General features: G+C 37.2%; 1 protein-coding gene across 7 annotated transcripts in view; it reads left to right on the top strand.

The window, feature by feature from the left end:
* Nucleotides 1-22102, top strand: part of USP34 (ubiquitin specific peptidase 34) — a 112218-nt gene that overhangs the window by 47626 nt on the left and 42490 nt on the right. For 6 of the 7 annotated variants that reach the window (XM_069008931.1, XM_069008934.1, XM_069008933.1 and 3 more), the window contains exons 9-35: nucleotides 267-348; nucleotides 441-533; nucleotides 2507-2632; nucleotides 3041-3170; nucleotides 3754-3789; nucleotides 4145-4275; nucleotides 4729-5345; nucleotides 5844-6058; nucleotides 7757-7872; nucleotides 7956-8083; nucleotides 9366-9455; nucleotides 9977-10072; nucleotides 11147-11229; nucleotides 11814-11968; nucleotides 12825-12938; nucleotides 13622-13721; nucleotides 13863-14022; nucleotides 14439-14565; nucleotides 14663-14810; nucleotides 16441-16541; nucleotides 16896-17105; nucleotides 17723-17848; nucleotides 18610-18732; nucleotides 18850-18933; nucleotides 19251-19337; nucleotides 20150-20350; nucleotides 21710-21792. In XM_069008931.1, the coding sequence (XP_068865032.1) occupies nucleotides 267-348; nucleotides 441-533; nucleotides 2507-2632; nucleotides 3041-3170; nucleotides 3754-3789; nucleotides 4145-4275; nucleotides 4729-5345; nucleotides 5844-6058; nucleotides 7757-7872; nucleotides 7956-8083; nucleotides 9366-9455; nucleotides 9977-10072; nucleotides 11147-11229; nucleotides 11814-11968; nucleotides 12825-12938; nucleotides 13622-13721; nucleotides 13863-14022; nucleotides 14439-14565; nucleotides 14663-14810; nucleotides 16441-16541; nucleotides 16896-17105; nucleotides 17723-17848; nucleotides 18610-18732; nucleotides 18850-18933; nucleotides 19251-19337; nucleotides 20150-20350; nucleotides 21710-21792 (3762 nt within the window). The remainder of the gene's footprint in view (nucleotides 1-266; nucleotides 349-440; nucleotides 534-2506; nucleotides 2633-3040; nucleotides 3171-3753; nucleotides 3790-4144; nucleotides 4276-4728; nucleotides 5346-5843; nucleotides 6059-7756; nucleotides 7873-7955; nucleotides 8084-9365; nucleotides 9456-9976; nucleotides 10073-11146; nucleotides 11230-11813; nucleotides 11969-12824; nucleotides 12939-13621; nucleotides 13722-13862; nucleotides 14023-14438; nucleotides 14566-14662; nucleotides 14811-16440; nucleotides 16542-16895; nucleotides 17106-17722; nucleotides 17849-18609; nucleotides 18733-18849; nucleotides 18934-19250; nucleotides 19338-20149; nucleotides 20351-21709; nucleotides 21793-22102) is intronic. The other variant, XM_069008930.1, reaches the window with a different exon arrangement.

The following is a 22102-nucleotide window of genomic DNA, read 5'->3' as shown; positions in this document are numbered from 1 at the left end:
GTAGAATGATTGGTTATGTTTGCTGATGATCCAGAGGGGAAATGTTGATACTTGGCATTAGTCTTCCAGCTAAAGAAAAGAAATATGGAAACCATTTGCTTCCTGCTTGGAAAAATGAACATTGACTATGGTTTGTGTTCAGAAGGTTTTTGTGCCCTCACTACAACTGCAGATATCAACTTGCAGGATGTGCTATGCTAGGGAAGAGCACAGAGTAAATATTACAGGCAGGTAATTTTATATTTCCACTCTTTTTTCATCTCCAGGTCAATTGCAAAAGAACTTGCAGACTGGCTTATCAGCAACAATGTAGTTGAGCACATTTTTGGACCAAATTTACATATTGAGGTTTGTATTTAATTACTGTTAATTTGGTATAAACATGGAGCATTAACTTGTTGTTCTAGTAAATCTTTCCTCACTGTGTTCTCACTTTGCAGATCATCAAACAGTGCCAAGTGATTCTGAATTTTCTTGCAGCTGAAGGGAGACTTAGTACTCAACATATAGACTGTATTTGGGCTGCAGCACAGGTATATATCACATTTTTATAATTGCAGGAGTGAAAAAAGAAAAACAATATAAAATAAGTTGATTTTGTTTCACATTCCTAAAGTTGAGGTTTTTTGCGTTTTCTTGGCTGCCTGAGGATTTTGCTGACCAAAATGTCAAGTTACTGGGTTATTTATTAGATGCACAAAATCACCCTGGCTACTTTTTTTTAAAGGAAAAAAATGAAGTTGTATAGCAAGGACAGTGTTTTCACCCAGAATGGGGATGAAGGTTGGAGGGTAGTTGCAATATTTTTACTATTGTGCAAAATTGCCTTGCTCCTGTGTATTGTAGCTTCCATTTCTGGTACTCCTGGTGGGAGCAATCAGGTGAAAATTGTGGCAGTGAAGTTTACAGCTGTGCTCCTCTGCTGGTGTTAAAATCTATAGAAGGCACTGAAATTTTATTTTTTGCTTGCTAAAGCTGGAAACTCTGATAGGCTTTTTGCCTTCAGGAAGATTTATTTGTGTGCTACTTTTAATGGATCGCTGTGCTTGTTATTTTAGGTTGTGACATTTTTTATTTAGGGGTTTGAATACAATAGGCCTGAGCAGGCCTAGGGAACACACTGTTACACAGGGTAGAATTTAAAGAGGGTCTTTAATGTGTTCAATATTTCTTTGTAATTTCTTTCAATCAAGTAGTACTGAACACACATTCTGAAACCAGTGTGGTCCATTGTCATTAAAACATGCAGCTGGAATGTTAGTAAATGCTCATTGGAACAGCATTTGCTCCAACATTTTTCTGTATCAGAGTAATTAATAATTACTTATTTCACACTACATTTTTAGAACAATATTTTCACTTCCTTGATGTTTCCACACAGCATCTCACACAGTGTTAGATCTCTGGATTTTTTAATATATTTTATACTGCTTTCAGAATAATATAATTACGTAAAAATAATAATCCTTTTACAGTTTAAGTGTTCATTTTGGCAGAGTGATATTTTCAAAATATGTTTGATATCAGAATTAAGTACATCCTGATTACTTCCTGTCAGAGGCTTGAACCTCCAATGTTGTTTAGAAGCCTGACACCTTTAGACTAAAAGAATAGAAGACCTTAAAGTGTATTTTCCACTTTTTAAATGTGCTTTTAGACAAAAACTCATCTTCCCTAAGTTGAAGTTATCTCAAGATGTTTAAATGCTTCCTTGTATAGACCCCACGTGATTTCACTCTGCTGTGAATCCTGTGAAAGTTGGATTGTACTATCCTGTACATGGTAAATTGCTGACACAGGTATTTTCATGCCAGGAAGGCAAGATTAAATAAATGAAGAATGAAAAAAACCTCTTTAGAGGTGCATGTGTGGTAACCAATGTAAGATTTTTTTTCTAGAAGTTTCCTGTAACCATTATTTTTTTTTTTGAATAACAACATCCTAACAAACATAATGAAACTCTTTTAAGTGACTCTGAAAAGCAGCATTTACCCAAAGAGGAATCATCCAGGAGCCCTGGTACTTTAATGTGGAAATAGAGTAGTTAGCTGAACACACTGTCATGTTTTTTGACATCCATTACTGGAAAGACAAAAGAATTCTTTATAATCCTCACACAGTTCACACAGTCTCTTCCTGAGTAGTCTTCATTTGTATTTACCACTGCTAATAAGGTAATCATTGCAAATACTGCTTCCCTCAAGATTTACCATATAAACGAATATTTTAGAAGTTGTATTTAAGTTCAAACACAAAACAAACTTCCAGTTCTTTTCACCTAATCTCTCAGAACTAGAACTAAGGAAGGAACTGTTACATTTGATTGGTACATTTGCAGACTTTACAGTGTCAAAATAGCTTTAGTCAAAATTGCACATCTGCTGGCGTTTGGAATCATTCAACAACTGCTTCCTGAGAATTTGTACAAATATGTTTATTTGCTGCAATATGTGATTGATTTGTTTATTTTGCTGTTCCTTTTACTTTCTCTGTCTGTACCTTGTAGCTGAAGCATTGCAGTCGTTACATACACGACTTGTTTCCTTCTTTGATCAAAAACTTGGACCCTGTCCCGCTTAGACACCTTCTTAACCTTGTCTCAACTCTTCATCCCAGTGCTCACACTGAACAGGTAAAGACAAGGCCAACAGAATCGCTGTCATGAGAAAAGCAAGTAAATGAGAGTGTTAAACAACTCTTATGGATTTGTCTTCCTGAAGGAATGCAATAAAAGGAATATTCACTAATGCACAAAGGGAGAACTCTATGAGTAAAGTTGTCATGTTTCTTCAAGTACACCTTTTCTGGCTTTTGAAGTCTAATCTTTAGAGATTTTCAAAGACTTCATAACCACTGACAGAAGATTTTAACTTCCTGTCTGAAGTTAGAATGTGTTTCACACAACATTAGTTAGTTGATTTGTTTATTTTGATGAGTTTATTTTGGTGGGCTGTAATATTGACATAGAGAAAGATGAACAGTGGATCTTTATATCCAAAACCTGCTGCTTAATGGTACTTTTCCCTGGTTTTCTTTCCAGACCTTGTATTTGGCATCCATGCTGATAAAAGCCCTGTGGAATAATGCACTGGCAGCTAAAGCTCAGCTGTCAAAGCAAAGCTCCTTTGCATCTTTACTGAGTACCAACCTGCCCATGGGAAACAAAAAAGGTGCGTGGTTTTCCGGTAGATCTGGGAGTTAAATTTGGAATTTTCATAGTCTCCTTGTTGAGTTTGGACAAAAAGCAGGTATAGAACTTCCTCCTTTAAGTATTTTTCAAAAGTGTCATGCTGGCATATTTTTCCAGCAGAACTTGAGGCTGTAGATGAAAGCATTAAAAGTCTGTGAGTGCATTTGGAAAGCTTTGTGTTTCAGATCCATTCTGTTTGTATAGCTAAAGTAGTCTGTGTTTTTCTTTCTTCTTTTCTTCTTATTTCGGATGATGATCCCTAACTCATCAGTTAACTATTCTTGTTCTACTGCACATCTGTAACATAATAGCTACATAAAATCTTACAAAAGCTTACCTGCTTTTTACCTAGTTTTTGGTATTGCATGTTGTTTCTGATTTGGTTGTTTTGTTTTTCACTTGACTGTGTCTTTCCCCACAGTCATTACTAAAGGTGCTGCCAAGCCATTTTACTGTAGCTTCCCTTTCTCTTCCTACTGCTGGTTTTTGTGAATTATGGACAACTATATGCTGACAAAACGATTTTTAGTCACTTATTTTTCCATCCTGCTTTTTTCTTTCAGAAGAAGAGGAGCTCAGAAGAGCAGCCCCTTCCCCTTGTAAGTATCGTTTTAGTTGTACACCACAATTTGATACTGCAGTGCTTTTGAATTTGAGCAGGATTAGAGTAAATTTGAAATTCTGTTTTTATGAGAAGTCAAATGAAATGATATTTTGAGTAGAACCTAGGAAATTTGTGTAACTGTGGCAAGAAGAGACATCAAAATACAAACTTTGTAGTAAAATGCTCAGTGTTCTAAATGAAATTATTACTGTTTAGGTACACAGATTGTTTGAGTTATATATCCCTGTTTGCTGGAAGAATGCTTAACATTTGAGGCAGATTTATGCAATGCTGTTACATTCCAGTAATTACCTGTCACAGAGTAACTGGGAAATGTGGTTTTGAATTAGGGTCACCAGCAGCAAGCCCTCAAAGTAGTGACAACAGTGACACCCATCAGAGTGGAGGCAGTGACATTGAAATGGAGGAGCAGCTGATTAACAGAACAAAACATGTCCAGCAGCGACTTTCGGACACAGAGGTATGAGTGAGAGTCTGAGTCTGGGAATTCTCTTACTGAGTTGCCTGTTATTAGCTATAAAATGATTTTTTAATCGATACTTGTTTCAAAACCACTTCAGACAAACGTATTCCTGCATTTAAATTGTGTTTCAGTTAGGTTAATCTCTTAGTAAGGGACTGCAAGATGTCGTTTCTGTGTCACACTGGGACTCTTAGCACGTGCAAAGTCTGCACATACACCCTGTTAGCAACAAGGTAATGCAAAAAATCAATTATTAAATATGAATCTTGCTCAGAGCATTTTGTCATCAGCAACCAAATTGAGAAAGTGTGAATTGAAACTTGTAGATGTGACACATTTCCTCCTAAAGGAAGAATGATGTTTGAACGATGATGATGATGATATTAATTATGTATTTCCAGTGGTCCTTTATTTTCCCACCAATCTTAAAAAACCCCGAAATAATTTCAGGAATCCATGCAAGGAAGCTCTGATGAGACAGCCAACAGTGGTGAGGATGGCAGCAGTGGGCCTGGGAGCAGCAGTGGCCACAGTGATGGATCCAGCAACGAGGCCAACTCCAGTCACGCCAGCCAGTCCGCCGGCAGCCCTGGCAGCGAGGTGCAGTCGGAAGACATCGCAGATATCGAGGCTCTCAAAGAGGAGGAGGATGAAGAGGAAGAAGACAGGAGTCACAACCCCCAGAAAAGCAGTAGGAGCACAGATCTACGAGGCAGAAAACTGGAATCACAAGCGGGCATTTGTCTGGGAGATGCCCAGGGGGCACCGGAGAGGAGCGGTGCCAGTAACGGGGCGGGCAAGGACCATGTTTTTAACACGGACGCGGTGCCGCCGGTGGACAATCGCATCCGTATGCTCGATGCTTGTTCTCATGCTGAGGATGCAGAGCACGACATGACAGGGGAAATGAGCACTGCTCACATTTCACAAGGCTCTCAAGATTCTTGTATAACTCACACAGGGGACTTCCTCGGGGAAACTATTGGGAATGAATTATTTAACTGTCGACAGTTCATTGGGCCACAGCACCACCACCACCATCACCACCACCACCATCACCATGATGGGTAGGTAGCTTGGCATTTCTTCTGGCTCCTTCCATAACAGAAATAAAAGTGGTAGCAGAATCCTCCATTTGGGCAGAAATTGGTGTGTGGACATTTTGCTGTAGCTCAGGATAATTTTGTCTTGCAGAAATGACATCATTTATCACAGACATTTATCATGCTATCACAGACAGTTACACAGAAATCTGATTTGTTAACATCTGATTAAAGGTTTCACTTAAGTTTTGCTGTTGAATAAATAAGACAGCATTTAAGAAAATGTTAAGAATGTTTTGGAAAATGCTGCATTTAGTTAACATTAAGAAGCCAACTCAGTCAACATGCTAGTGAGGCCTTCAGTTTATTTATTTGTAATTGTTTTTCTAGTTCATACAAGGGCTGCTGTTCAAACAGATGATTCATCCTGACTTTAGCTTTAGGGAGATGTCTGCTCACTTGTAGTCTGCTTTAAACAAGTTCCTCTTTGATATTGTCCATTCTGATATACTTCTTTTACAGGCATATGGTCGATGATATGCTTAGTGCAGATGATGTCAGCTGCAGTAGTTCTCAAGTCAGTGCAAAATCAGAGAAAAATATGGCAGATTTTGATGGGGAAGAGTCTGGCTGTGAAGAAGAGCTTGTTCAGATTAATTCCCATGCTGAGCTAACATCTCATCTTCAGCAGCACCTCCCTAACCTGGCCTCTATCTATCATGAACATCTGAGTCAAGGTAAGAGTGATAAAACCTGAAAGACCTAGTTTGTAATTCTGAATTAGTCTCCAGTAATTAAAATAAAATAATGAAATTATTTTAACCATTTTTTGTATCTGTCCTAAAAAACCATGATGACTGCTGAGAACTTAACATTTCTCCAAGAGATTAATTTTTGAATGTGTGTTCATTAGTGAACACAGAAACGTTCATTTGTGTTTAGTTGTGTTTATCTGTTTAATCCCCCACCCCCTTCCCATTTCTTCTGGAGCTTTTAATGCAAATTAAAACAAATAAAGGCACAAAAGAACCTAGTACGTTGTGTCTTCTAATAGCTTATTTAAGTGTAAAGAAAGGTGGTACTGAAAGCAAGATTTCTTTCTATTTTCCCCTCTGAAACCTTCTGCAGTTTTTGTTCTGGTGGGTGCATATTACTGTGAGTTTGTACATTTGACATCATAAATTAACCTATAAATGAATTAACCATAATGGGCTCTAGAGAAGAGAATTCTGGAAAAGTGACTTAAAATTTGACTTGATGCTTTTGGGAGCTTGCTGTAAAGGGCATTTGATGCTATTTCATCTTACACTGCCAAATCTTCTAGTTTACTTCAGGGTGCAATTTAAGATGCTACTAAAACACTTCTCAAGAATTATATCATCTTTCCATATGCTGTTTTGGCAGCTTTATTTTCTCTTTTACCCTCTTTTTAAACATAATGGAGAGCAGGGTTGATGAAGGGTTCATGGTTTTGTTCACTGGCCTGGAAGAACCAAGTTTGCTCTCATCCAGCAGACAGCAAACCCAGTGCTGTTTATGTATTTCCCTGAAATAATTGAGTAAGAAGTTTTTATAATAATAATTTCAGCCTGAGATTGAACATTGGGATTTTTTTCTCCACTGCAGAGTTGAATAAACTATTAAAACTTCATAAATCTATAAATCAGCATGTTTTTTTCATTATTTTCCATAGATATTACTCATCTAACTGAAGATTCAAATTACTGGTTGAGCATGAGGCCTTCAGTGCAGATTATTTTTGACACCCCTAGTTTTGCATGTGCAGATAATTACAGTGTTCTGTGTGCAGTCTGAATTTTCTACTTGACTTTGCTGTTGCATGAAAATAGTATCAAATAGTAGATCAATGAATGGTGCCAGCTGTGGGCACAGAGAGGAAGGAAAATGTCTATCAGTGTTTATGAAAACATGATGAGTTTCTAAAATCCTGCACTTTGATGCTTTAGCACATGGAAAAATGGTGTTTGTTTTTCCTGGTTTTCAGTTGGATGGAGGGAATCTTGTAGCAGGAGGGGAATTTATTGAAATGTGCTGCTTTCCTGCATTCCAGCCAGGGTGGTTATGGAGATAACTCCCTTTGGACCACGGCACTACAGAAAGGCTTAAGAAACATTTTAATTACAGTATGAATTAAATTAAAAAGCAATTGCATCTGCAGTTCTTCAGTGCTGTTTTTAATTGCACTTTGCCATTAGCCAAAAGCAGTGTAAATATTGGCCCAACTGCCCTGTTGGCTTCTTGTATGGTCTTTTAAGAACCCATATGTGGAAAAAGGCTACAATTACAGTGTTGTTGCACTTTGAAATAGCCAAGTTAACAAATAAAACGTGTTGTTGTTTGTGCACTTAGGGAGTAATGTTCAATTCAGATGGTTCCTCCTGTTTACTCACTAATGGTCTTTATATTCTGTCCAGGACCAGCAGTTCACAAACATCAATATAACAGCAATGCAGTGACGGACATTAATTTGGATAATGTTTGTAAGAAAGGAAATACCCTGCTGTGGGATCTGGTCCAGGATGAAGATGCAGTAAGTTGAATACCAGAAAACACTGTTTTTTAAAAGAAAATAAATGCATAGTATTCATTGACTTTTCTTTCTACTTGCTGTAGATTCATCTTTCTGAAGGGTTAATAAATGAGGCAGAGAAGCTGCTCTGTTCTTTAGTGTGCTGGTTCACTGACAGACAGATTCGAATGAGATTTATTGAAGGCTGCTTAGAAAATTTAGCAAACAACAGGTAACTTTAATTATAAATTATCTGTTTTATAAGTATCTTATTTCTGCAACATACCAGAAATCCAAGTTGGCTGTAATAGTTATTTCATTTTACAGGAAGACAACGTAAACTAGGCAAAAGCAAAAGAATAAAAATAGTTTCCAAAGTGTTGTGGATATTTCTGATGCTCCATTTTTTTTTGTGTCTTGGTTTCCTGAATTTCTCATTTTGTTGTATTTGTCTGTCCTCCCTTCTGCCAGAGGTTTTTGCCTTCCTGCCTTTGGTAAAATCAGGTCTGCACCTCAGTCAGTCGAGTGCAAGGTCAGGTGCCTTGGCCATAAGCATTTTGAACTCAATATTCAGATTTTACATACAAGTGGCTGAGGAACAGACAAGTTCTTTTCCACCAAGTCTTTAATGGGGTCTCATTTCTGTGGGGAAGGAACAGCTTGACCTCAGATGACTTGTTTTAATACCAGCCAAAGCTGTGAGATTGTACAGGTGTATTTTCACTATACAATTGATAGCTGGATATCGCCTGCTGTGGTGTGGTGTTACCTTTTTGCTGAGAACTGCATTTGTGAGATGAGCTACAAGTATGCTGAGAGATTAATCTCATCTGTGTGTCCAGGGAGTTACATGTAAAGAATTTGAGGTATGTGTAGTTCAGGTTCAGAAAACTTCTTGGTTGTCTTGATGGGAGATTTCACAAGCACGGGAAGGACATGGACCTATTGGAGCACATCCAGAGAAGTTGATTAGAGGGATGGAGCCCCTTTCCTGTGAGGAAAGGGTGAGAGAATTGGGACTGTTCAGCCTGGAGAAAAGAAGACTTTGTGGTGACCTAATTGTGGCCTTCCTCTACCTGAAGGGAGCCTGCAAGAAGCATGGAGAGCGACTCTTTACAAGGGCCTGGAGTGACAGGACAAGGGGGAATGGCTTCAAATGGAGATTAGGTTTAGAGTAGATACGAGGAGAAAATTGTTTATTGTGAGGGCAGTGAGGCCCTGGCACAGGCTGCCCAGAGCAGCTGGGGCTGCTCCATCCCTGGAAGTGTTCAAGGCCAGGCTGGGTGGGGCTCTGAGCAACCTGGGATAGTGGAAAGTGTCCCAGCCCATGACGGGCTGGAATGAGGAGACTTTTGCAGTCCCTTCCAGCCCAGATCATCCTATGATCTATGATTTACAGAGCTTTCCTTTAGTCAGTTTGCTCACAGAGCCTGAGCTTCTCAAAGGAATTTTTAAATCATTTATTTCAGTTTTATAGCAGTCACGTGTTGTCATTGTTTCTCTTTCTCCCTTAGATCTGTAGTAGTTTCACTTCGTCTTCTTCCCAAGCTGTTTGGAACATTCCAACAATTTGGGAGCAGCTATGATACACATTGGATAACAATGTAAGTAGGCCCCTGTCCCAGCAGTGCTGGCATGTAGGGGGCTCTTTGGTGTATTAAAACCTTGGGAAGTTGAAGATAATACGGAGTACAGCATTTCTTAGCAGAACAAACCATGCAACTGCCTGGTGTAACTGTAGAGAACAGACTCACAGAACTTCTGGGAAAGTGACAGTGATTATGAGGAACTTTTCTTGGCCTTTTTGACATGACAGCTGAACATATGCCCAGTCCTGAGTTAGACTTTTTCTGTATTAGGGCCATGAGGAACAGTTTTCATGGGCTCAAAAGGGAGTGTTCTGTCAGTCCTATGCCTGAAAATCTCATTAGGAAACATTAAGAATTGCAAGGAAGAAGAGGGTACAGTACTGGGAAATGCTCCTGAATTTGTGGTAGATGGAAAACTGAATGTGTACTTTGGGGTTGTGTGTGTGCCATTTTCCTATAACAGCTGTCTGCTTTCTGTGGCTTTTCTGATCTTTTTAAGCAAACCATAATACTTTCTGTCCTTTAAATTGCCACAGGTGGGCAGAAAAGGAACTAAATATGATGAAACTTTTCTTCGATAATTTGGTACACTACATCCAGGCAGTCAGGGAGGGACGACACAAACACGCACTGTAAGTACACAGCTGACTTGGAGCATTGGATATTTTATGGTTTGAAACATTTCTGCTTTCTTCCGTTGCTTCTGATGTGTTCTTGTAAGTAAATACTTTCTATAGGGACATTTTCTGTTTTGGGAGACAAAGGTCTGTAAAAACATTTTAAATAGCTCCTTTTTCTTAAAAAATCCCAACTCCTGTCATTTTTGTTAGACATCATGTTGAATATTTGTGTGCAAATAAAAGGTGAAGGTTTAGAAATTCAAGTTAATTTAAAGTGATTCCATATCACTATTCAAATGGTTTAGTTTTAAAATTTGTCATTAGCCTTTGTGTAATTTTTTTGTTTAACACATCCAGCTGCACTTTCTAATCTGTGTGATTAAAATCAGGTGTATATAAACAAGCAGTACAATTTCCAGCTCTCCAATCCCAAAGGAAGAGACTGTTCATGTTTTGACAGATGTCAAAGTCAATATGGGCACCCACATCTGAAAAACGTTGCTATTTATGGGTCCAATTTAGCTTCTTCAAATCTAACTTCACCCTTTATATTAGATGTTGCTTTAGTGAGGAATTACTTAGAAAGGTGGGATTCAGGTGAAATGATAAATTATTCTGCTCCCTTGACTATCAAGCTTTTAGTGTGTAAACAGAAATAAAGGTAATCTTTTTATATAAGTTATGAAAATATTTTTATGAAGAATATGTATCATCTGGAATCGGAAATTGAGTAGAAATACCAGCATTTTACAAGTTTGGGGGAAAAGAATTAAGTAGTTCCTGCCAGGTGACAAAATAATGCACTTGAATTGGACTGTAAGCCAAAAAGCCCAATCCCATTCCCCTTCTCAAATCCCAACAAAAAAAGGATTTTATCTAGTGACAGCTATTGTGTCATTCCACTGTTTGGGGTGGTTTTGCAACATCTGCAGCTGGAGTCTGGGCCATGCACTGAACTAGAAATTCAGAAAGAAACTTGTAAGGAGCAATTATGAATGCTTTTAAGAGGCACGTGTATGAGTAGGATAGGAATTATGACAATAAACAATCAAATCAAATTCTGTTTTTATCCAAATTTACATTTAGATACAGCCACAGTGCAGAAGTTCAGGTTCGTCTTCAATTCTTGACGTGTGTGTTTTCAACTCTGGGATCTCCAGATCATTTCAGTGAGTATTTGAGGTTATCTTACCACAGAAGCACCTCAGAGTGAGGCAAAAATACTTCCTAGTAATCCATGTCAGCTTAATACAGTATTTTAAACATGCAATTTAAAATAATCTCTGAGACAGTTTCAAAAGAAGGAAGATTTTCTGGCAAAAGCACAGAACCAACACTGGAATTCAAATTCTGTTGCAGTTGTTGTGAGAACAAATTTTCATGTTCTCTGTGCTTTGGTTTTTCTAAATAATAGAATAGTAATTACTAAAGGAAGATAATACATTATGTGCTTATGGGCTTTGGTTTGTGTCCATAATGTTCCCAGAGATCTTTTAGAAGTACTGTATTCCAAAAAGGAATAATTCCTTAAATTTTAATCCTGTCAGAAATAAATTTTCTTTATGAAGAAAGGAATGACACTTTTTACAATTGGTATTTGAGTGGTCTCATGACAGATAGTCAAAGTTACCATACAATACATTTATGTGTTGTGATCTGACATAGATATTCTGATTTTTCTGTGTGTATCCTTGGGTTTTGTGGAATATTTGGTGTTATAAAGGAGTAGTTAAAAATACTTCCCTAATTGTAGGGTTGAGTTTAGAACAAGTGGACATCCTGTGGCACTGCTTAGTAGAAGATTCTGAATGTTATGATGATGCACTACACTGGTTCTTGAATCAAGTCCGGAGTAAAGACCAGCATGCCATGGGTATGGAGACTTACAAACATCTTTTTTTGGAAAAGGTATGTAGAGAGTTAATTGCAACCCTGTAATTCCAATAGAGATGCTTCATTCCTATCAACACTATTTAATGGATTTAAAATTGTTTCTATGGAAATCATCTCTTCAGTAGCCCAGGAGGGCCCCACTTGTCATGCAGACATTTTTCTCTGCTTGGAGAGAGGAGGGAAATGGATTAGTGGGAATTCTTTTCACACTACTATTTACTCGAGTGTTTCTTTACAAATAGCCCCTGTGTTGTATCCACAGCTGTGTAGCACTTTTATTTCAATTAGAAAAAAAAAACCTGCCCAAAACTATAGTTTGCTTTATGCTGTACAGCTTAACCTGACTGAAAAATGGACTTTTGTTTTTGGGAGGGGCCTATACATCTCAGCAATACAGACACCAGAAAGACAAATATGCAGAGCTTTTCCAAGGAGTTCCATTCATCCATTTTGACAGCTGACATTACAAAATGGATAGATTGTGCAATAATTAATGTAGTCTAGTTCTTTCCCAAGGTTACACAGGTTTTTGTCTAGTTTTGTAATGTATAAGGGTTTTGAATGCTAACAAATTCTTTTGCTGTTGATAAGTTAAGCAGCTGATGTTAAAATGACTTTTTTTTTCCCCTCTGCATTGTTCAAATCAGTGGTGAACTGTTTAAGCCAATTATAGTTGATTTTTTGCATTGTGTCTAAAATTCAGGGTGTGATCTTTTGCAAGAACAAATTCTATTTGCTCTACTACATTTGAATATGATGAATAATAACAGTGATTAGTAATAACAGTGCTAGTGAAATAAATACCCTGTAATTGCTCTCTATTCCATCACTGAAATTTTTTTGCATACTAAAGCACGTTGATTTTGTTTAGATGCCACAACTAAAACCTGAAACTATCAGTATGACTGGCCTAAACCTCTTCCAGCATTTGTGTAATTTGGCTCGGTTGGCTACGAGTGCTTATGATGGTGGCTCCAACTCTGAGGTGAGCCTGAGTTCTGTCTCTTGCTTTTCTTCTCTCTGGCATGTGTGGATTTTGTCTCTAAAGGCAAAGATAGAAAACCACAAAGTGATACCTATTGCCTGCATCTCTTTGTGCAGTTTATCATATTGTTAACATAACTGACATGTATCTACTGTTGAGTTCAAGGAATGGATTTGTAACATTTACTCATCTAATGAAGAAGAGTAAGGTGACATTCTATTAGTCATACTTAATTCTGACTAGAAATCTGTTGTAAAATGTGTCTCACTTTATGTATTATGTGCTTTAGAAGTTTTTTATCCAGCGAAATTACCTCATAAATAAAATTATACTTAGAATATATTCTCTGAATTTATTTGAGGCGATATTTTTTTTTTGCAATGAATACTGATTATAGTTGTGGTTTTACAGCTTCATTTGAAAGTATTTCTTTTTGTCAAAAATGAAAATTGGCTGTTTTGAATTTCAGCCAGTTCTCCTCATGTTTCAGACTTTGAAAGTGTTTCTGAGAAACCTAGAGTTTTGTAGTAATTGGGTGTGTGCAGGGATGACAGTGCAAGCAGTGGAGAAAATGAGATATTGTTAGTGATTGAGTCAAGAGGCAAAAAGAATGTCTCAGATCAGAAAAAAAGTAAAATAATGAGGCAATGTTTTGTTGCTGTGTTTTTCCTTTTGTCAAACAGTTGTGTGGAATGGACCAGTTCTGGGGCATTGCTTTGAGGGCACAGTCTGGTGATGTCAGTAGAGCAGCCATCCAGTACATCAACTCTTACTACATCAACGGTATGAACTTTAATTTTTATCTTTTTTTTTCTGTTTAAAGTGTTTTAAAGAATACCTAGCACTATTCTTTTTTTATTCTTAGTATTAAAATGTGTTGTTCCAAGGCTGTGCCTATATAATTGACTTAAACTGGTATTACAGGTAAAACTGGTCTGGAAAAAGAGCAGGAATTTATTAGCAAGTGTATGGAGAGTCTGATGATAGCTTCGAGTAACCTGGAGCAAGACTCTCATTCGAGTCTGACCATTATTGAAAGAGGGCTCTTAATGCTGAAAACACACCTGGAGGCTTTCAGGAGAAGGTAAAAAACTCTGTTGACATACTTGGATGCAGAATTTATTTCTACTCCTCTTACCATAATGATGAGTGTGTTAAGAGTTAATACTAATTTAAGGAATGGTTCCTTTGTGCAAAGGAAAGCCAGTAGGGAATAATGGTGAAAGGTAATAAATAAAGTTTAAACAGTTACCAGAGTGGGCCCTTGTTCTTGTGTGAATGTGTGGATGTGGTTCATATTTCCCCATCCCTCACCAAAGAAACTTCTTTAAAGTTATTTTAATTTTATTAGAAAAATAGTGAGGATGTCATAACTTCCTCTTATTTTGAAAAAAAACTACCCCAACAATTATTTGCAGGTTTTGTCTTTGTCTTATTGTTTAGCAAACATTTGTGTTAAATAGGCTTTGACAAAAACACTTTTTCCATGTTTTTCCTAAGGTTTGCATATCACCTGAGACAGTGGCAGATTGAAGGCACTGGCATCAGCAGTCACTTGAAAGCCCTGAGTGACAAACAGTCGCTACCTCTAAGGATTGTCTGTCAGCCAGCTGGACTTCCTGACAAGGTGAGTTTAAAATTCCTTTTCCTGGCAGACCCTACCCTGTGAAATGTTAGGAATTCCATCATGCTCTTGGGAAAATAAAACACCTGTTTTCTTTCAGATGACCATAGAAATGTACCCTAGTGATCAGGTGGCTGATCTCCGAGCAGAAGTCACACATTGGTATGAAAATTTGCAGAAGGAGCAGATAAATCAGCAAGCACAGCTTCAGGAGTTTGGCCAAAGCAGCCGCAAAGGGGATTTCCCTGGTGAGCTGTTTCTACCTGGAAATTTTGCCTTTACAACTTAAATGATGGTGGGGTTTTTTTTTCCCCCCAGATATCCCAGCTAAGCAAGCATTATGATTTATTTTCTTTAGCTCTAGTTCTAATTAGTACCACCCTCACATCTAATTAATAGGGTTGTTTCTTAAGCACTACCATTTATTTCAAATTGCAAAGAAAATATGCATCTGTCAGAAGTCCTTAGATCTATCCAGTAGATTTCCCCCCCAGTTTATTTTTTTTCTTGTTGTTTGAATTGTTATTTTCTGTAAACTGGAGATACTGTTGCACACAACTTGATAAAGTTCTATATTTCTGTATATCTTATTCTGTATTTCATCTGATTCATATACTTCTGGCTGTGCCATTGATTTAGAGTTTGAAGCCATAATTCAAATTCATAATTTATGCTCTAGATGCATGTATTCCAGTCAGGTGGAAGATCTTTCTTACTCCTGCAATTGCTTTTTAATTTATGGTCATCCTGTAGCAAAAATGATTCTTCTGCCTTGCTTTGAGGCTCCTCATTTGGAGTGTCACCTTGCTCCTGAGATGGCCATTGCTTGCTTAGTATAGTAAATATGCATCCTGTTGTTGTTCCCTCTTAATGTGTTTGTGAGTAAATGAGAATTCCTGCTTTTTCCTTCAGGAGGATGTTTTCTAAATCCTCTTGATGTTATATATTACAGCATTCTTATCACTTACTGCTGTTCAAAATGTTTTCTGAATTATCTTTATGTTTTCTTGGTTTTTCTCTCATTGTAAGCATGAGATAGCATGTAATGAATAATTATCTGAACAAAATCTGTCCATGAACAGCTCCATCCAGCACCACTGTTAGTATATGTTTAAACATGATTCAGACTTGCTTTTCACAGTTTAACAACTTTTAAAAAACATGTTTTAGTGAGACACAATGTAAGTAAACCAGACTGAATTTTGGATGCATTAATTTCCTTCTTTGTAAAATCCTTTTCCAGCCACTCATCAGAAGCAGTTTTAGTAAAGAAATTGTCTTGTTTTCCACCACTAAGCAGAAAATATTTATTTTTGTTGTAACTGGGATTTTAGAAACATGTGGTCATGTTGGGCAAAGTGTGCTGTAAGAAGAGAGGCTTGATTGTCTGCACCAAATGAAATTTTTATCTTTGAATTGGTCAGGTTTCTTGTTCAGGGATGAATTCTTTGCAGGGTGTTCCCAGTTTTTCCTTTCTCAAGTGGGTGTGACTTCTTTGCTTCCCAACTTATATTTAAGTGAGATTAATCATTGCTTCTTTGACTTGACTACAAGTGTGTGGTACAAGGGGATTTTGTTGATGATCACAATCATTTTCCATTGTCCTTCTGTGGCATAGTGTCATTTACTACAAAATATGGAAGGCGTGTTTAAATTTCTATTATAAACACTTTTCACTACAAGGTTGGGTGACCTGTGATTGAAAAGGTTATTTCTTAATAGATGGAAGTAAATTTAGTTTAATGTAATCACCACTTTTCTTAAGGAAATGACATTCAGTTTTTGCCTCTTTTTATTTGCTACTGAAGGGTGTACTATTCAAACTATGAAACTGAAGCTATGATTGCAGAATTTTTCTGAAATAAGCTTTTGTCCTAGGTGGCCTCATGGGACCTGTGAGAATGATTTCATCTGGGCATGAACTGACAACTGACTATGATGAAAAAACGCTCCACGAGTTGGGGTTTAAGGATATGCAGGTACTGCCAGCATGGCGAGCAGTCACTGGAAACAGTGACCAGTACTTTGCTTTAGTGTTCTGCAGCTGGTTCCTGTGTGTGGGGCTGGGTGTGATCAATGTGAGGGTGATACCAGCTCAGGACTGGAGTCTCCCCAGCCTCAGGGGCAGAATAAAGGAGTTCAGCTACACCATGAATGCCTTAAGTGAAGGCAAACCCGAACTTCATTTGTGGCAGTTGTTGAAAGTGCTGCAAAGTAAAGATTTGACTACAAAATAAACATTTATCTGTAAGTTTTTTATTCTGATCCTTGTGAAAAAATTCCATGGCTTATCATAAAATTGTCTCTCTGCACCTTGTCTCTCTCTGTTCCAGATGGTGTTTGTGTCCCTGGGTGCCCCCAGGAGAGAACGGAAAGGTGAAGGTGTCCAGCTCCCAGCTTCCTGCCTACCTCCTCCTCAGAAGGACAACATTCCAATGCTTTTACTCCTGCAAGAACCTCATCTTACCACCCTTTTTGATTTGTTAGAGATGCTGGCCTCTTTTAAGCCTCCTTCTGGAGAAGTGGCTATGGAAGACAGTGAGGTAATTTAGAGTAATTTTATTAGAACAATTACATTTAAGTCTTACTTAATTGGATCTGGCTTTCCTGTGTAGCCTACTTCTTGTGTACTCTGGTCAATTGCTGGAGATGTTTATTGCCTGCTTTTCCACTTATGGTAAAATCTTTATCATCATTTCTCTTACTTTCTTAGCAGTATTGTTCTGATATTGTTTTAATGTTCCAAATACTGTAGAAGCTGTAAAAATAATTCTTAAAAAACAATATTGATTATTTAAGTAGGTGTGGTGACTCACAATGGGAGGTGGCTTGAAGAAAGGTTTGTAAGGTTGTATTGCAAAAACTCAAGCTTTGTCTTGTATGCCATCATTAGCTTGAGGGAAATTAAATAATACATAGTAGATTTGAACCTGTTGTTTATTTATAAGGTTAATGTGCATTTAAATATTCCAAAATATGTGATACATTTTAAAGATCATGTAACTTATTTTCTTACAAGTTGAGACTTCAACTATCGTATCCTAATTATTTATTAGATAGGAAACAGCTTCTTAATTAAGGATAAGTACATTTTTGGGCTTTGAAATCTCACTTTCTCAAAGAAGTTCCCAATAAGAATGGCTGTGGTTTGGTTTTTCAGAGTGCAAGGTGTGAAGAGCTCCATCTCCATGCAGAAAACTTATCCAGACGTGTCTGGGAACTGTTAATGCTCTTACCAACGTGCCCTAATATGCTGCAGGCATTCCAGAATATTTCTGATGAGCAGGTGAACAAAGTTTTACATATTTATCTCTATTATACAGGAATCTTTTAGCACGCAGTGTTTTAGTTGAATTTTCCACAAATAGGAATGTTAAATAGTAAATATGTTAAGTGTGCTGAGATACAAGTAAACCTAATAAATCTAAAACTAAACAGAGACGTCAGCTTAGCTCCCAAAGTTTGTTTTTATCATTTTTTTTCAGAATTTATTTTATAAATGAAAAGAATAGTCAGCACTAATGATCACAATCTTTTGGCTTGAATTCAAAGAGCAGTTTCTTCAGCTGCAGCCTGGCTTTAACACTGTGACTGTTGTGATAGTGATACTTCTGTACTCTCTTCTCTAAGTTCACAGCATGGGTTGGTTGGAAGCATAGCTGATTTTGTGTCCTACAGATGAAAATATTATTCAACCTCTTTAAAAGTGGTTGAAAGTACATCCTAACGGATCTTGGATATAACAGCTTTTTATGCACATATGCATCAAAATTTTGGTGGAAGTTACAGTTCAGACTGTAACGTTTGCTTTCCTCTAATTTAAAGTTGTGTGTATGTTAGCTTGCAGTAATGTTGCCTTTTCATTATTCAAATTGTTAATCATGTATAGAAACATACTTGGAATTGTCTAATTTCAGGTAACAGATGAAATTAAACCCCAAATAATTTGTCCAGGCCACTTGAAAAATCTTCTGCCTTAACTTTTAGGTAGATGAGCGTTACATATAATTGTGTTAATTGTTTTCTATCTTTTTTTGCTCTTTTAAGGGTAATGATGGCTTTAGCTGGAAGGACCTTCTGCGAATAAAAAGTGCCCATAAGCTTTTGTATGCCCTGGAAATTATTGAAGCTTTGGGAAAGCCCAACAGGAGAATAAGACGTGAATCTACGGTAATTTTCTTGCACAGAATATCTGTGTTCCTCTGAACCAACACCATATATCAATGATTTATTTTATAATATTATCATTCTTTAGCTGTTTTTACAATTAATCTTGTTTATCTTTAGGGAAGTTATAGTGATCTTTACCCAGACTCAGATGATTCAAGTGAAGATCAAATAGAAAACAGTAAAAACACGTGGAGCTGCAAGGTTTGTTTTTCCTACAGTATTCTATGATACCTAAGACAGTTTTTCATGGGAGATATAAAATAAAAACCCATTTGAAACGTCATCTGTCTTAAACTTTCTTATCTCAAATTTAGGGATAAGATTTGCAAGTTTTTCTGTGTTATCAGGCCTGTAAATTTGTCGCAGCCATTATTTCGCTTGTTTTCATTAAATATCCAGCTGACTAGTTTATAATTTATTTATTCATTAATTTACAAAGCTTACGTTGGTATCTGACTGATCTTAGTGACATTTCTGTGTCTGCTTTATCTCACATTGGTGCCATAATATACTTACAGTTTGTTGCTGCTGGGGGGCTCCAACAGTTACTGGAAATTTTCAATTCTGGAATCCTAGAGCCTAAAGAACAGGAATCATGGACTGTGGTAGGTCTTTATTCACCCTTTCTCTCCAGAAGAATGTTCCTGTTATTTGTAAAGACTTTTAATACTTTGACCCTTTGTTACAGTTATTTTTCTGTTGTGAAATGGATTCATTCTCTGATTGAAGCCACTAGAGTCTATGCCAGTAGCATCTGATTTTTGAATATTTTATATTCCTGGAAGAGTTTATTTAAAAGAAGAAAGTGTGTGTGTGTGTATATATATATATTATACACTTCTGCTTTTTTATGTTTTAAAATCACCCTTCCTGTTTTTCTGTGTATTTGGGGATAGATCACGGAACCTTAGAGGGACAAAAACCTGGGTTCCTTCCTCAGGAATGATTGCAGCTGCATTGCTATTACAGTAACAGATCACACTTTTTTAAAGATTCAAAAGTAGCCAAACAAGAACAGAATACTTTATTTTTGCTCTTTTTTTTGCTTATTTTAGGGAAGGTTGTTATTTGGAAAATTATTTATTATAGTCTGTATTAAAAGCAGTGATCTGTTAGTTATCTTTCCCTTGAAGAGGCCAAGAAATACCATTTTCCCTTGCTGTCAGTGAGACAATTAGCACAGTGGCTGTGGTGTTAAAAGACACTTCTCAATAATGAGCGTGATTATTAGTCATTCTTACATAATGTCTTTTTCATTATTATTCTGTCATTAGTTTGAGCTAAATCCAACTTACTTCTGGTTTTTTATCCTTTATACCTTGCTGAGGCTTTCAGTTGCAAATTCCATAGTAGGCATTGAATTATGTGTAAAATAAATCCCTCAAAACTCAAGATTTCATTTCCTCCTTCTTCCCAGTGGCAGCTGGACTGTCTTGCTTGCTTGCTGAAGCTGATCTGCCAGTTTGCAGTGGATCCCTCAGATCTGGATTTGGCTTATCACGATGTCTTTGCCTGGTCTGGGGTAGCAGAGAGCCACAGGAAAAGGACGTGGCCGGGCAAATCCAGGAAGACGACGAGTGACCACGTGAAGGGCCTTCATATCCCTCGTCTGACAGAGGTAGGAGACAGACAGAGGTTCTGTGAGCTTTACAAAAGGACTCTTTCTCTGAAAGAGTAAATGTGAAGTCCTCATTTTAGTATAAAATACTGTAGTGGAAAAGGTAGTAGGACTAATTGATATCAGTAATGTTAATTGATACCCTACTTGTTCTCTAAAAAAGTATATTAATAGCTTTAAAACCTGGCAACCAAAAGGTGTTTTGATGATTGGTGAACACATTAATTGGGAATTCAGAATTCCAGTGCTTTGTCCCTGTTTCTTAGATTTTGTTTCCTAAATTGGTCAGTCCTTTTTTACAGTAACATATCATTATTAACCTATGGTAGCATGGTTATAATACGAGCTGTCCTCGTCCTCACTAAATCCATTTTGGATTCCTTTAGTAAACACTAAAATAACTTCATTAGGGGTATCTGAGTGAGTGTATGGTGAACTTACCTGCAGCTGTAAACCTTCCTGCCAGATTCCTGCATGCTGATTCCCTAAAGCAAGCCAAGCACATGGAATATTTTGGCATCAGGGAAACATTCACTGTAAATTGACTTTCTTGGGCCCAGGACCAGCTGTGACTGCCAGAAAGTGCAGGTCTGAACTCTGAGCTGGAGCCAAACTTCCCATTTGTTATACCTGGAAAGACCTTAACCATTCTATTAATGTCAGCCATTTCTGACAAAACAAATCCCTAAATCACCAGGGCTACTGTCATACAGGGAAGTTATCAAATGTATTAAATTTTTAACGTGTAAATGCTGCTGTCGGTTTCTCTAACTGGTTTTAAATTTTTAATTGTCAGTTGATTAATATTTTTGATTGCAGTGGATTTGATATTTAAATATTTTAAGATTTTCTTCAGACTTGGAGCTTAAAATTCTGTGTAGTCTGTCAGGTTCTCTAAAGATGAATTTTTTAAGTGTATGTGTAGTCAATAAAATGTGTTGATCACAGAGATAGGCAAAATGTAAGTGTCCAACCTCATCCTCAACCCTGTCTCCTCAAGCCTAAGGTTTTTAAAAGGCAGTGAGTAGTTTATGCTTTTAAAAAAATGCTGTGTTTTTACTGGAAGGATTGAATAAATGGTTGATTTTCCTATTCAGTTGCATTGTCTTTCTTAGAGAAACAGAAATTTTAGCATCTAGACCTAGTCAGTGAAACATGGGATTTTAACTGTGCTTTAATAAAAACAGTAAATTGTTAACTGTGAAGATGCTGTGATTTGCCTTTGGCTCTTCCTCCTCTGCACAGGTAGGTTTATTTAGATTCACACAGTGTGTATAATTGAAAAACAGATCAAAAAGCTTGTTGTTATATTAACTTGTTTTTTTTTTTTTTTTTTTCTTTTGACTTCAATTTTTAAAGGTGTTTCTTGTACTTGTCCAGGGAACCAGTTTGATTCAGCGACTTATGTCAGTTGCTTATACATATGACAACTTGGCACCTAGGTACAATATTTTTTTATTTTTGTGATAAAGCTGATCGAGTGTGCACATTTTCTTCGCTGCTTTAGTTCACAAGTCCAGGGCTCTTCCAGCTGTGGTCCCCATTGACAGCCACATGAGAAATTGATTCCAGAGGCTGTAGACTTGCTTTTCTTAGTCACCTCCTGTGCTTATCCTGCCCTCAAAGCAGTGTGGTGGAGAGGAGAGGGGTGAGAACTCTGTGGTGAGGGTGTAAGGCATGGATATATAACCTATGTGTGACATGCTTTTGTAAATTCTCATGCCAAAATCCCTTCTTCATTTTCTCCAGAGC

Source organism: Aphelocoma coerulescens, chromosome 3 (assembly GCF_041296385.1).
Source record: "Aphelocoma coerulescens isolate FSJ_1873_10779 chromosome 3, UR_Acoe_1.0, whole genome shotgun sequence".
NCBI lineage: Eukaryota > Metazoa > Chordata > Aves > Passeriformes > Corvidae > Aphelocoma > Aphelocoma coerulescens.
Note: the sequence above shows the minus strand (reverse complement) of the source record. Positions and strands in the feature narration are given on the sequence as shown.